Below are 15,013 nucleotides of genomic sequence, written 5' to 3' on the forward strand. Positions count from 1 at the left end.
GCTGGGCTGTGGCGGAGCGTCTGCTGGCCCGGTGCCGCGCTGCGGGCCTGTCCCAGCACTTCTCCAACCCCTCCAATTCATTAGCACGGCACTCCCGCCTCCCCCTCGGGCCCAGCTCGGCTCAGCTCCCCCATCCCACATGCTGCGATTCTCAAGGTCTTGGTAAAACTTGGCCCTGGCCCCAGACGAGTCACTCGGCTGGCGAGCGAGCGGAGCAGACTGCAGCCCCGTGGGCTGGGACAGGAGCCCGGATGACCACGGCGCAGGTTGTCACGCTGGCAAAACCGGGAGGCTGGAAGCAGAGCCAGGAGCCTCCCGCCATTCCTCTGGGGGTGAAGGAGCAGCAGCTCTGCCCCGGCTCCATCTGCCGGGACTAATGGGATGCTGAGGAGCATCTCACCCTGCTCACGTGCGGCTCCCGGCACATCTCTGCATGGAGATATTTTGGAAAGGAGATGCCTGGACAAGACACACACGACCCCCAGCACCACAGGGAGCCCAGGATCACCCACACGGGCAGAGACTGGGAGCATGGACAATGGGATTGAGTGCACCCTCAGCAAATTTGCTGACAACAGGCTGAGCTGCGTGGAATTATCTGTATAAAAGCACGTTCCCCACTCCAGAAGTGCTGGAAGCGGGAGGAGGGCACGCGAAAGATTCTGCTCTAGAAGATCTCAGGCCACACGCCGATTCCTGCTTGGAAAAGTTCCTTGTCAGCAGCTTAGAGAGCACAGAAATATCTTGGTGCGACTTCACTGGAATTACTGTTTCATTAATGACACCGGTGAGCATTTACCAACATGCATTCGGCAACGGGAAGAGCTTTTTCCAGACCAAAGTTGTTGCAGCCCCAGTTATTTTGCTGTGGCTTTGAGCGCCCATTAAAAATTAGTAGCAGTTTTTCTAGCACCAAGGAGCAGGTATTCTGAGGGGGGAAGGAGAAGTCCCGTGAAGACCACCCAGATTATATTGGATGGAGAAGTTGTATCGCGGGACCGCAGGAGCCTCACCCCTGCGAGGCAGGGGGGATCCGACACCATTTTTTTTCCTGGAAGTGTTTTTCCAAGACACATCCCTCCAAGGGCTGTGCTTCAGCCGGCTTCTGCAGCCATTGCCATCCCCACTCAGAAAAAAAAAAAAAAAAGAAATGCTGCCACGTATTTACCTCTGTGCCTTCACAGGGCTTTTAAAATCTCAATCGCATCTTCAAAAACATGCTGAGCTTGAGCCTTAGCTGTTTCGGCAACTCTGCGGGGGGGCTCCCAGAGAAATAACCACAGAAGCAGCCAGGTAGAATGGAAGAAGGCGGCATCACTGGGCAGCGCTGGTGGGACCCCCCTGGGCCTTCACTGGGAGCAACGGAAGAGGTGAAGGCTGGTACCACCCGTCCCACACATGCTTCAGCCCAAAGGACTCAGTCCTGACTCCGCAGAGGAAGGTTTCTCTTCTCCCTGCGTGCCTGCATCAGGCAGAGGAGAGCCGGGTTTCACCTACCAGCTCTGCCCCGGCTCCGTCCAGGTCCCTCACCTCCATCCCCAAGACAAGGACAAAAGCACCTGAGCATCCCCCTGCTCCCCCACACAACAGCATTTCTGGGTACCCCATGGCGCTCTCAGATGCACCCTTTCTGAAGGCGTCAGCGCTGCCTCTCCGGGGTCTTACCAGGGACTGCGCAGCCGTAAAGAACCACCAGGATTTTATTGATTTGAAAATACATTAACCATAGAGAATAGAGCTTTAATTTTTTTTTTTTTTCTTTCCGAACAACAATAAGGAACAGTTTACATAAAAACCCAAAAGCATGGATAAAATAATATAAAACGGATATTATACCACAGTGTGGAATTCAAATAATCTAAGAACATTAGCAGCACTTCTACAAATATATTAAAAGCTGTAGTGCTCATTAAGCTCAGATAGAGCGACTCCCAGAGACCAAAATGGCATCCAACATAGAAAAGCAGCAATTCAGAGTAGGGCAACATAAAAGTCTAATGCCGGTACATCAGATACATTCATAACCCTGCCGTTGGGAGGTAATCCCGTGTCCCGCAGAGCTTGGGACGGTACCCGTCATCTCCAGGACAGCTGGAGCAGGGTGACAGCCCTGCCGAGCTCTCCAGAACACGCCGCAGCACGAGGGAAGTGACAATCACGGGTCTAAGGTTACGTCCCAGTTGGATTTTCAACCGAAGTTTTCATTTATTCTGTTTGTGAAAAACAGCCTTCTCCTTCCCTGGCTCCTGGGAATTACTCTCCAAGAAGAGACTGAATTTCTGAGAATTTAATTAGATCCTCTTGTGTAGTCACAAAAATGAAATTTTTAGTAACTCAGTATCCAGGATTAGGATGTTCGATTCTGTACCTTCCCTAGCAGCGAAGCCACACCGCTTCTTAAAACTTCCAGGTACTTTTTGAGATCTTGTGCATAGTTTAAATTTTAGCATTGATTTATTAAAAAAAAAAAAAAAAAACACCAGAAAAAAAAAACGGTACTTTTTACCCTTTTTACCCCTTACAAAAAAGCTGATGAAAAGCGACCTTCCTCGTGGCCATCTCCCACCTCGCGTCCGTCCCCTGCCACGTGCTGAGCTGCCCAGAGGGTCTCACCACCGCCAAGGACACGGGTGATGCTGCTCCTGCTGGGCAGAGGGACGCGGGGGCTTCTGCGGGAGACCCGAGAGACTCCTCAGGAAGGGGCCGGGACACAACCCGCCTGCTCCGGCCACGGACCGGCCCCGGCTGCGGAGCCCTGGGCACAGGCAGAGCCGATGGGGGACACAGAGCCTTCGTGTGCCACCGCACCTGGCCGCGGACCAGAGGCTGCCACCTGCAGCTCCGGCTTTGGGCTCCCTGCTCAGTCTCCATGTGCAAAATCAATTTAAAAAAAAAAAAAAAAGAAATTATTAAAACTACTGAACGAGAATTTAAGGTTGAATATGCTCATCACTCATCTAAAATTAGACACATATTAAAAGACCGCTATGGCTATTCCGACAGCGTACATTCTCCAGGAAATTCAGGATTCGGACAACATTTAGAAGAAATGCAAACACTCCAAGCTGCAGAAATGCATGGCTACGGCACCAAAACAACCTTATCTTTGGCCCGCGCCGCCACCATGAAACATAAAAGTGGTGAATGTGACTGGGGACCACAAAGACTTCAGGTGCCTTAATCAGCGATACGTGTTTAATTCAGGGCAGGCAATAATTCAGGGCAGGATATGTTTAATTCAGGGCAGGATAACGACCTTTGGTGAAGATCCCTGAAGGGCCTGAAACAGCAGACAACAGTAAGTGGCGTTTTATCTGCTTCAGGGTATCTGAAAACTTTTGTGTGAATTTCTGAAAACTGGTTCTGGTGAGTTACAACCCTTCCGTATGGCTAGAAAATTGTCACTTCATCTCCGAGTTGTGCTCTTTCACTATCAATTTGTGCTCACGTGATAGTAAAACGCTGAAAATGTGCCCAGGACTGCTCGGCATTCGGCAAAATTCCCAAATGGAGCGTGAAAAAATATTTGACGGATGTTTGGATGAACTGACAATCGTTTTGGTCCTATTGATGAACGGGCTCAGAGCTACCACTAGCTGAACAGCCGTGCCACAGCAGAGAGCAGCAGTTTAAGACAATATAAGATATTTTTAAAAGCCAACTTACATGATGACAGTCCTGAAACTGGTCCCATACCTATTTTGAGGACTGTCTGAGTGGCCCCCAGCGCAGAGAGTTAGCCAGCTGCTCGCAGTAAATGGGGAAAGAAAGGAAAACTAGCCAGCCAGATTAAAATAAGCAAACACATAAATAAAGAAGAAAGAGGAAGAAGAATCTCATCTTGTGCTCTCGGCCACCAGCCCGCCACAAGGCTTGTGTCTCCAGGGTGGGATTTAGGGATGGGTTCCCAGCAGAACTGACATTCCACGCTACCACATCAAGAATAGTCACTTCTCTTGATCTGGTTTGCGCTTCTCAGTGACGATGGCTGCTGACACCTGCATCTCCAGTGCTGGCTCTGGTTATGTATCTGGTTTGTTAAGGGATGTTCGACACGCAAGAGGCTGGATGAGAGCACAACAGGGTGGCAGCCAGAAGTTCCCATGCAAAAAGCCCTCTCAGTCTTCATGAAGAATGTCAATCGCAAGGTAATTCAGAGACTCAGCACAGTCAAACTCCTATAAAAATCACACATTTAGGAACAAAGACAACTACTAAAGCGTTTACATGAGTAACGCTAAGAAGAGATGGGTATCAAGGGTTATTTGGTAGGATGCATCACGAGAAAGCTCAAATGCAGGAAGAGAATCCATTAGGAACTCCCTCGGGGGAACGCGGGGCCAGGACGCGAACGTTCACTGTATTTAAAGACAGCGAGATCATCTGCGAGCTGAGCAGCTCCTAACAACGGAGAAAGCGGAAAAACTCTGCAGATGCTCAGTGGGGGGGCAACGCGAGTTGAGCAGCTCAGCCCGGGGAGCCCGTCCTTCGCTCGGGCTCAGCTCCGGAGCACCCCGGAGCAGAGAGCGCGGGCTGGGGGCGAGAGGGATGCAGAACCGGTGGGAAGGATGCAGCAGTCTCGAGTCTGAGGGCAGAGCAGCTCGAGTCCCTGGTCCCGCAGAGCGAACAACAGCGGGCTAAAGATAGTCCCCAGCTTGTAGTGCCATTGCTCGGGGTGGATTTCAGCTGCACAGAGCTGCTGGGATGAGACATTCCTCTCCCCCAAGGAGCCAGAGAAGATGACTGTATATGGGCACGCATTCCCCTGCGACGGGCTTCTCCCTCCATGGTAAAGAGGCGACTCTCCGGCTGCAGAGCCGGGAGAGATCCGTGCCACGGGGATTCTCGCTGTTGGAAACCCAGAATAAGGCCGTCACCTCAGGGCAGCCCTGCGGAGGGGCAGCGCCGGGCAGGAGAGGCTGAGGCAGGAGAAGGCCTATGAACAGCTGGACAACAAAAATCCTTTAGTAGCTTTTAACCGTCGAGCAGATCTCGAGCCCCAGAGTCCTGGTGTCATGTCGCTCCGGGTCTCCACAAGCACAGAAACCTGGTGGGACAGCAGCGGTCCCGGGGGGCCAGCAGGAGCACAGCTCCCGCTGCAGCTTCTGAGAAGATTCTCAAAACCGAGCTGGGACCACGCGTGGACAGGAGCTGGGGATGGGCAGAGCGCAGGGACTATCGCAGCCTATTTGTGACCTCCCGCAGCCGCTGTCCTGCCCGCTCCCATGCCGGCAGCACGGCGAGGGGCCATTGGGGCGGGCAGCCAGGGAACGGCACCGTCCGCCAGTGCAGGGCCTGGAAAGGGCTCACATCCTCTGTCTCAGGTCTGCACGGGAACACAAAGCTGGACCTCCACGTTCAGACTCAGGTTCTCACGGGTGTGTTCGGGAGCAGATGGTTTCCACTGACTTTTGTACGAATTAAGAGTAGAGCGGTGCGTGGGACACGCTGCCTTCGGCAGAGCTCGTCTGGATGGGCGCTAGTTAGGAGAGCGGATCAGCTCCGCAAGTACTCTGCACGGGTCACGTAACACTCCCTTCCTAACAGAACAGTACCATCAGCTGCAAAGGACAACGAATTTAGTCCCTATTTAAATGACACACCATGTTCTTTGGATTATCCCATTTCTTTGCAAACCCCCCCCCAAGCCTCAACTCTCCAACTGTTCGTACCCAAACTAATCCCAGGGCAGGCACAGAACCCTGCACAGCTCGAGCACAGGTCTGCTCTCAGCACCACAGCTGGAACAAAGCTGTTCTAAATTACGTTTTTTCCTCCTTTTTCCAGTTTTTAAGTCAGACCTACTGAAGCCACGCTGAGGTCAGGACGGTGGTTCTGCTCGGAGCTTCCTGGTGCCGTACCAGAACAATTCTCACAGTTACAGGGACACTGACAGATTGGCACATCATGGAATAGGTGCTATAGAAACCACAAAGTTCTTAGAAGCAAAAGATTTCTTCTCCCGCACCCCCCCCCTCAAAAAATAATCCACTTAATTCACATATTTTCTCTCTATACTCTGTGTGTATATATATATATATTATATATAGACACAACTTCTGGTAAACATTTACAAGATATTGTAAAGAACATTGAAAAGATATATCTCCATTTGCATAACAATACACACTCACGTACTTCAGTACACAAGGACACACAGTAATGTACAATCAATAAATAAATACTTTTTTTCCCCCCCCCCAGAAGTTATTCAAAAAACACTGCTATTGAGCGGCCCAGAGACACTCCCAGCTAATACAGACAGCAAATATTGTGCAGAATTTCTTGGCTGTTTTTGTTTAAAAACCAAGAAGAGAAAAACAGAAGCTTGAAAGATAAACGTGTCAGCGAACGTTGCTTGATAAGACTGTATTTAAGTTGACCTATCGGTTCCTGCCCCTCGGAAAGGGGAGGACAGAGCATCAGAGAAGGTGACGCAGGCGGACTGTTACCTGTCCTCGGACCCAGAGGGAACAGGAACAGCCTGGTAGGGAGGGCACGAGCTTCTCGCTCCGCTTTGCGGAAAGGTGAGAGATTCACACACGACCCGTCAGATTTGAAATTCAAATGCCTTTGTTTCCTGTGCTACTACAGACCCAGCACTCTTTGGAGATTTAACGCAGAAAATTTGCTTCAAAGAATTTCCTAGATTGTGGATACGCGTTTGCTCGTTGGGATGATGAGAAAGGAAAGGCTCCCCATTGCTCTCACCCCCCGCGGCAGCGCGCTTCCCCAAGGGTCCAGTACACACTACTGTCCCCTGGTTTTTCTGGCCGCAACCTCCGCGTCCCAGTACTGCCGAAAGACCAGCCGATTTCCTCACAAACTCAAACCGCTTCGCCACGCTCTGCAGAACTTTTCTGAAGCAGCAGCTTTCTCTTCCGCAGATTTACATCTGCCCTTTTCTTCTGCAAGCAACATCTGACATGTGCCACAAGTAAACACGAAACACAGTCAGCACAGACACATGTTCCACAGGAGACGGGAAGGGCCCCTTTTCCCTTCTGGCGAGCAGCACGCCAGCAGCAAGAGCAGAGCAGGGCCTTATCTTGCAGAGGGGAGGAGGAGAGCACACACACATCACGTGGAGGGGGAACACGAATTTTTGCAGCAAAACTTTAGAGAAAATACCCTCACAGAGAGCTACAACCCAGCATCTTCCCTGCTGCTGAAAGCACACATTCACAGCAGCCTTCTGTGGCCACGACAAAGCCCTCCCCGGCTGAACTAGACCTACCGACAACCTACGCCTCTCCTTTTCCTTTATTGTTTTTACCTGAGTTGAAAAATGAATCCAAACCCTCCGTAGCGCAGCCTTAGCGTGACGCAGCAGCTCAGCGCTCAGGCCAGCGGCGCTGGAGAGGCACTTCATGCAGCGCGCTCCAGGGGCTGCCAGGCTGGAGAGCCACCGCAGGGAACAGCGGCCACAGAAGTGCATCTTCCAAAAGCAAAGACCACTCGGGGACCTTGGGCGCTTTTCCTCTTCACAGGCATGCGAAAGAAGCCCACCAAGACCTAGCTGGAGACTTTCAGTGGACTTCGGGGGCTTTTGCAGCCAGCCCCAGAAGCACACAGAAAATCTGCAGGCACCAAGGGGATCGTTTGCACTGGCTGGCTTTGAGCAGCTGGTCTTTTAATTAACCGAGGAAGAGACAGGCACCTTCAGAGGGAAAGTCAGGACAGCCACCGAAGTCAGGAGCTCTGACTTGCCTTCTGAGGAGCTCTCCCCCAACAGGGGAACAACAGGGAGACCAGACTCCTACCACAAGCAGCTAGAGTAAGGCAGGTAAGAAAACCTCAAGTCTAGAGTTCCCAGAGGAGGTTCAGACCAGATTTTCCAGTGTTCAGAGAGCATTACGGAGGCTGGATTTTGAAAGAAAAACCCACTGCTGAATTCAGAGCTCTTCTGAAAATCCAGCCAGAGATGAAACTCTCGTGTGCTCAGCTATCGTAGTGACAAACAACATAAAAATCCCAGGGAGAGGACAGAGCCCTGCAAAAAAATACTAGAGGGGGATGCTATGCATCAAGGGACAAGATCAAAAGAAGAGGAATTTCTGTGATCAAAGTCCCTCTCTTACTGGCAGAACCTCATGTCAGTAAGAAACTGAGTGCTGGCAGCATCCGTCTTGTCCAGGCTTGCGGGGCTGGCTGGTTTCCCCGGGCCACAGGGGAACGGCTGGCCAAGGAAGGAGCTTTATTTCCTCGCAACAAAGGCTGCGCAGCCCGAGTTGGCCCCGGGGAGGACTGGCAGCTCTTGCTCTCCCAGACCCCGAGCTCTGACCTGGGATGCTGGCAACGGCCTCGGCAGTTGTGGTGGTAACCACACTTGCTGCCCTTCTGCTGCAGCAAGGCGGGGAAGCGACCGCCCGGGTCCTGCTTCCAAAGCAAGTCCTTAGCGATAAAACGCAGCTGTACAGATCTTTGGTTAAGTCACTGAAGAAGGCCGCGAAGATCTGAGCCGGGGCCCCCGGACCTAACACTGAACACAGCACTTGGAGAGCTAAGGGTACTTCCAGTTTAGACAGCGGCATGCGTCCAACTACCTTATTTCCACAGGTGTGGCACTTCGAGAAGAAGGAGAAGGGGAGGAAGCATTGAAGGGGAGTCCCGGCTCTTTGTCTGGATGCCTCGTCTTCCCCGTGTCCTTCATTTGTTCTCGATCAGAGTCTGGACTTTATAGACAAGGTCCCGAGCCAGCTTCAGGATCTGCTTGGTGTTGTGCCGCTCAGCCATTTCTGGAACACAGACAGAAGGAACCCACAAAGTGGTCAGACCCGAGGAGCCCGGCATCCCGAGGAGCGCCCCCAGCCTCACAGCTCTCCCCCTTCTCCGCCGAGCTCCAGGCGGGAGCTGAAGCTGTGAATCCCTGCCCAAGTTCCCAAGCACCATCCCTCGCAGAGACACCTGACTCTGAAGAGCCATCATTAACCAACTCATCTCGGGATGACTGCAGGCAGCAGGACGCCCGACCTACGCTCACAGCTCCCTTCGAGCACGGCAAGGTGGGCTGTTGCCAAGGATAGCAGGGTGGCTTCCCCCAGGCACCATCTGACCTCCTCAGAGCCTGATGGTTCAGGGGCAAGGTCCCTTTACCATCATGTTCCAACTGTCACGGCTCTGCTTGTTCTAAACATTTACCAGTCTATAGTCAGACAGACGCGTGCTGTCTACATCTGAGCCGCTGCCACAAATTCAGCCCAACAGAACACAAAAACTGTACCGTTGAAAAACTTGATGATGTCTGTAAAATCCATGTTGTTCTCCAAGATTATGTCCCGGTACATTTCCACCAAAGCCAGAGCAATGAAGAGGACATAGTGTGCAGAGGAAACGTGTGCAGCTGCCCAGATGGTCTCCCAGACGGCGAAGACGTCATCATACACCAGCTCTGTTAACAGAGGAAGAAGCCCAGCAGTTACTACAGTAGCCACGGGTTTACAATCATCCTGACTCACAGACTTCACAGCAGCACTGGGAAGACACGCTGGGTGGTTTCTTCCCACAAGAACCTGTTCCAGTTGGAAGCAATAAGTCAGTCATCTGTGGAGAAAAATATTCTGGCCTGCAGCAGGTGGCACAGGCTTCAGGACGCACACGCGGTGGAGGCTCACCAGCAGCTCTGGAACAACAGGTTCTGTAGCTAGACAGAAAAGTCAGCCACAGATCCACCAGGGAAGAGCAAAACAGGAACACACGGTAAAAAGTTAGGTTCAAACAACCGAAGTTGCAGAGTGTACTGAGAAGCGTGGAAGCATGGCAGACCTTGCCATCCCTCCCCATTTGCTGGTCTCCGCTGCCTCCCTCCCAGCACACACCTCTCTTGAAGTCCAGGAGAAACCATCGGTAGCAGAAGTAGAAATGAGTGTAATCACCATTCTGGTGCATCAGCTCAAAGAGCTCAGAGTCCAGGATCTGCCAAGAAAAGCAAAAGGAAACTCATCGGTGCACACGAGAGGCACCAGCCATTCCTCTGCCCGCCCTTCTCCATCCCCACCGCTCTCCTACTGCACCACAACATCCTCCACCCAGCTCCTCCCTCCTTTGCAATCCTGGCACGTGTTACTCCCAGGCTGTCTTTACAGCCCCCTGCTCTCCCTCCGGCACCTCACCACTGAAAGCTCCTCTCAGCCCCACCGAGACCCCCATCCCAAAACCAGCTTTCCCTCTCTGGTTCGAGAGGCTGCTGTACCAGGGCCTCCCTACCTGGATCAGAGATCTCATGTTGGCAAAGTGGGTGTCCATGGCTCCTCCGTGGGGGAAGTTCTGATTCATCCTCTTCATAAGCTCGGTGAAACAGCTGAAAGCCAGAGCCTCTGCGCAGGGAAGAGAGACAGTCACTGCTCGGCTGCACGGACACTGCTGCACCCGCATCACCACATCCCGCCATCCACCCGCAGCAGGAATATCCCCCCCCGAGGCTCCACACACATGGTCTGGGGCACGCAGCAGGACCGGCCTCGGAAAGACAGCTCATACTCCAAAAAGTACACGCTGTCCCCAGGTTGGGTTCCTGGGAGTCAGACAGCATCAAGGATAAATGGGATCCTGCCACCAGCTGCTCCACACCTCCGGGCATGGGACTCTCCTGCTGCCAAGGGCCACCACCAGCCCAGCAGATGCCACCACAAGGAGATGGGGAAAGCGGAGCAGAGCCACCTACTCACCATCATCCAAGATGACCAGGAGAGGGGCTAGCAGATCACACATCCCCTGCACGTAGCCGATCTCAATGTGCTGCCAGATGTAGCTGTGCGAGAGAGAACACCAAAAGGTGGCCCGGTGAGCCTTTCCCGTGTCACACGCGAGTGTCACAGCTCACCACCTCGCTTGCTTGCCCGTGCCCTCCATTCCTGGGACGCTGGCGTTTCCTACCTGCTGCCACCAACGCACGGTGGCAGGCAGGGTAAATCAGACCTGTTTTATTCTGTTACGCCTGCGCTCCATTCCTCTACGGATGGCCTGTAAATCATTAAGTTGCTGGTAAACCATGCATGGCACGGCCCTGGATCAACACCCCGCAATGGCCATAGCCATGGCCATTGCGGGGTGTTGATCCAGGGCCGTGCCATGGCTATTGCAGGGAAAAGCGAAATCAAAAAGCGCAGCAAGGCAGGGTGGTGGGTCAAAGGGCGGCAGAGATTGATAAGAGTTTATTAATTTATCTCTCCTTCTCACCCTTCCCCCTCGATTCATCCTCTTGGCTCTCTCTGCCCGACACCGCCTGCTTCGCCTCCTTGGACCCAGTGTCCCAGGAAGCACCCAGCCCGGCAGAGATATCTTCCCATATTTGGTAGCAAGTCAAAATGCGTTCAGAAAGGACACGGATCCGCTGCTGGCACAAGGGAACAATCTTTTCCACCCTGCCCACTAGTTTTCCATAATCTGCTGTATTGTAGGTCTCATCTACGCAGAGATCTCCAACTCCGGCTGACAGATAAAGCGACAGCTCTAATGAAACAGCAGCTTCTCCTCATATTTGCGAGATGAGTAATAATATTTTAGCCTTCGCCACCCCTGAAGCAGCCACAGCTGCTGGGCTGGAGCTGATTTGAGTCGGTGAATGTCACACAACGACCTCTTAGTCACAGGGACTAAGCAAAGAGAATGAGAAACACACCCAGGTATCGCTGTCTCCTGGGTAGGCACTAACCACTAGGTTGCTTCAGGCGCTTCCTCATTAGCACTACAGCTCTGCGGGCTGATCCTCATTAAAACATTTTCCAGACATATTCCAGAGAGCAGGTGGGCTGCGCCGGGTTCAGACCACGAGGCAGCATGCCTGAGCCGCCCCAGGGAACCCTCTGCTTTGGCCAACAACCCAGACACACGGCAGTCACGGGGCAGAGCAGCACAAGGCAGGACGGCCGGACTCCTCGCTCTGGTAACCACGAGGTCCTTGGAGCTTTGGCTCCAGTTCTGGGATGATGACAGGATTTGGGGGAGGAAGTCGAGGAGGCGAAACTCAGCAACCAGAACAAAGTTTGAGGCTCCAGCCTCAAGGCGAATTCAGGGAAACCAGCCACCAGTGTCAGGAGCCTGCTCCCACCCTGACCCCCGCGGCTCCCACCTGCACATGATGTTGCGGAGTTTCTCCAGGTTGGCAGGGGTGAAGTACCAGTAGTTGCGGTCACATCGCTGCACGTCCTTCTCAATGCGGTGCAGGTTCACCGTGTACATGTCCAGTAGCTCTGGCTGCCCAGAACAAAAGCAAAGTTGACTTGTTTCCAAAAAAAAAAACCAAAAAGAAAGCTGCAAGGGCAATGGAGCGACAGGGCAGAATTTAGGTGGAAGGTGGAGAGCCCCTGCAGGATTAGCACAGGACAAATGCAGGTAAATAGTGAGGCACCCAGGAAGAACGCACTCAGCAAACAGGGACATACTTACAGAGTAGGTGACACCCGTGGAGGAGATGGCAGATGCTTCGCTGTTGGCCAGATCAGCTACAGCCAGAGAATCCAGCTGCGGGTACAAACTCTCCATCTCCGGCTCCTCAGAGAGGTTACCTTCGCTCTCCACCAAGCTTTGCTTTTCAGCTTCGCTGTCTGCCCAGCTCTCTACCACAGTCAGGGCCACTGTGTCACGATCACGCAGGACCTCTGCCGACCTCTCACCCACGGGGGCCACAAAGTCCACGCTTCCACCGGTGGGAAATTCGCCTTCCAGGGTGTCCTGGCCCTGCAGCTTCTCCTCTCGCTGGGCACCGTCCGGGTCCTGTGGGGCCGGCATGTCGGACCCACCGGCCTTTCCCTGAGAGCTGGCCGAGGATTTGTTGGTTTCCAGGGCGCTGTCTTCATTGCTAAAGCTGCGCTCTGAAAATCCCGATGCGATGGAGAAGTTCTGGGAAGAGGGGTGGCCGGAATCAGGGGAACACGTGCCGTTGGGAACCGTCCCGTTAGGCATCTTGCTGGGTTTGCCGTCTTCCAGCTGAGCATCTGCTTCGGTCTGTTCCACTTCATCAACAGATTCAAACACCTGCACAGCACGAGGGCAGAACCACGTGAGAGCAAGCAAACCCCTTGTGTTCAGCAAACCGTTGGGAACGTGGGCATTACGTCCCCAAGAGCTGCATTCAGCAGTGAAACTGCTGAATGCAGCTCTTGGGGACGTAATGCCCACGTTCCCAACGGTGGGGAGAGAAGATGATCTGCTTTATACGTGCAGGGTTCCTACAAGCAACCAGTGGAAGAAAGCTCAGAGGACTTGAGGGCGTTTTAACTTACTAGTGCTGTGCCTGGCTGTGGCTCCACATCTTCGCTCTAACGAGAGACAACCTCAGCCTGAGCATCTAGCTCTCTGTCCCGTTTTAACCAGACCCTCGGAAGAATTTCTGGGGCACAGCCTTCAGCCTTTAGGTTCCCCTGCCTGGATTTGGCAGGTCAGCCTTTGGGCATTTGCACAACTCGATGCCCACAGTCCCTGCTCCAAAGGACTCCGCTTTACTCAGCGTAATATATTGGGCAGAACGTCATTTAACCAGGTTGGTTAAACACATGGTTACTAACATACAGAGCAGCCAAGAGCCCTCAAGTGTGAAGGCCACACGGGGGTTGGTCCTTCGAGCCCGGGCAGAGCAGGCTGGTAATAAAACACCGCCAAGCAGAGCGCAGTTCTGACCTTAGTGGCTCCAGAGGCAGGTTTGCGAGTCATTTACCTCCTCCAACTACCGTTTGCCAGAAATCATGACGGTTATCGACTAGCGATCAGCCCAAGCTGGGACAGACAGCCGTATGCTGTCGGGTGGCCGGTCTCTGAATGAGCAAGAGGGGACAAGGCGCTGCCGCTCACCTGCGTGCTGGAGCTGGAGTCGCTCTGCAGCCGGGCGTGATTCTGTCGGCCAGAGCTGCAGCTCTGAGAAGACTGCAAGAGAAAGGGAAAAGGTCAGTGAAAAGGCAAAAAGCGTGGTGTCTGGAGTGGGGGGAGACTCAAGCCACACTATCAGAGGTGGGCACATCTACATGTAAAGAACAAGCAGAAAAAGCATCCAATAAATTCTCATATTTTACCCATGAAAGACCTTCACATCACACCAACTCTGCCGTGCGGATTTGTCACACAGCGCAGCACCCTGCCTCAGCCCGCCACTGACATTTACTGCTGGAGAAGATGACAAAAAACCAAGGTCCCAAGCCAACCCAGTTGTTCAAACACTGTATGTTTGGGTCTGAAAGGAATTGCTTTTTTCTGGCCTTCAGAGAGGTCACACTGTCTCCCTGGAGTGCAAATTTCTACAAATCTCTGTCCTAATTTGGCAGCAATGTGGCTCACTCCATCTTAGTTTACATAAACGATGAAGTCACAGGCTATAAAACAATCCCTCCAAGCATATTAATGCTTTTTCCTTTTCTTACAGGACAAATATTGATGTTTTAAGCCAGACTCCGTCAAGGCAGCCCCTCTAAAAGTCAACAGCACCCTTTTCTGGCTTCCAGCTGAAGCACAGAAGGAAGCGTCGGGCTTCGCATCAACCAGTTCAGTGCTCTGCCTGGTGGGTTCCCTCCCAGCAACGAGCCTTTACTTAAGAGCGAGCCCTCCCCGTTATCTGAGCCGTCCCTGCGCCAGGCTTAGCGTAGGGCAGGAGCCCGCGGCTGCTCGCGCTGCACGGGAGCCGGGATGCAGAGAGCATTGCAACGACGGCACACACAAACAATAGGGTTTTAAGAAAACACGGCACTTTCAGAACGGCAGCAGGAGTTGTCCCCACCCTAGTATTGTGGGGCTTTGCTGGGCAGGGCTCTGATGGAGAGAGGAAGGGCGACAGTTTTCCTCCATTACCATGGGAGCATTTTACAACAGGAAATCTCAGGTTGAGATGGGAAAAGGGTGAACCTTTGCATGTATTAGCTCTGCCAGCTCCCCTCCCAGCCCGTGTTCCCACAACAGCCAGACGTGGACGCAAAAGAACCACCACGGCGCAGAAGCTGTGGGGATGGGAACGATTCATGGGGCTTCAGCAGCACCGACGGCGCAGCCGCCCTCTGCTCCCCTGCGAGAGCGGTGTCACCCAGCCCCC

General features: G+C 53.1%; 1 protein-coding gene across 3 annotated transcripts in view; it reads right to left on the reverse strand.

Annotated features, from left to right (window-relative positions):
• Positions 1–2,889: 2,889 nt before the first annotated feature.
• The window catches only part of SGSM1 (small G protein signaling modulator 1), a 46,752-nt gene continuing 34,628 nt past the window's right edge, over positions 2,890–15,013 (reverse strand). For all 3 annotated transcript variants that reach the window (XM_063350627.1, XM_063350626.1, XM_063350628.1), the window contains 8 exons: positions 13,789–13,860; positions 12,388–12,975; positions 12,071–12,195; positions 10,668–10,750; positions 10,207–10,316; positions 9,819–9,915; positions 9,224–9,391; positions 2,890–8,738 (listed from right to left, as the gene is read on the reverse strand). In XM_063350627.1, the coding sequence (XP_063206697.1) occupies positions 8,650–8,738; positions 9,224–9,391; positions 9,819–9,915; positions 10,207–10,316; positions 10,668–10,750; positions 12,071–12,195; positions 12,388–12,975; positions 13,789–13,860 (1,332 nt within the window). In that variant the 3' untranslated portion in view covers positions 2,890–8,649. The remainder of the gene's footprint in view (positions 8,739–9,223; positions 9,392–9,818; positions 9,916–10,206; positions 10,317–10,667; positions 10,751–12,070; positions 12,196–12,387; positions 12,976–13,788; positions 13,861–15,013) is intronic.

This window comes from Chroicocephalus ridibundus, chromosome 13, assembly GCF_963924245.1.
Source record: "Chroicocephalus ridibundus chromosome 13, bChrRid1.1, whole genome shotgun sequence".
Lineage (NCBI taxonomy): Eukaryota > Metazoa > Chordata > Aves > Charadriiformes > Laridae > Chroicocephalus > Chroicocephalus ridibundus.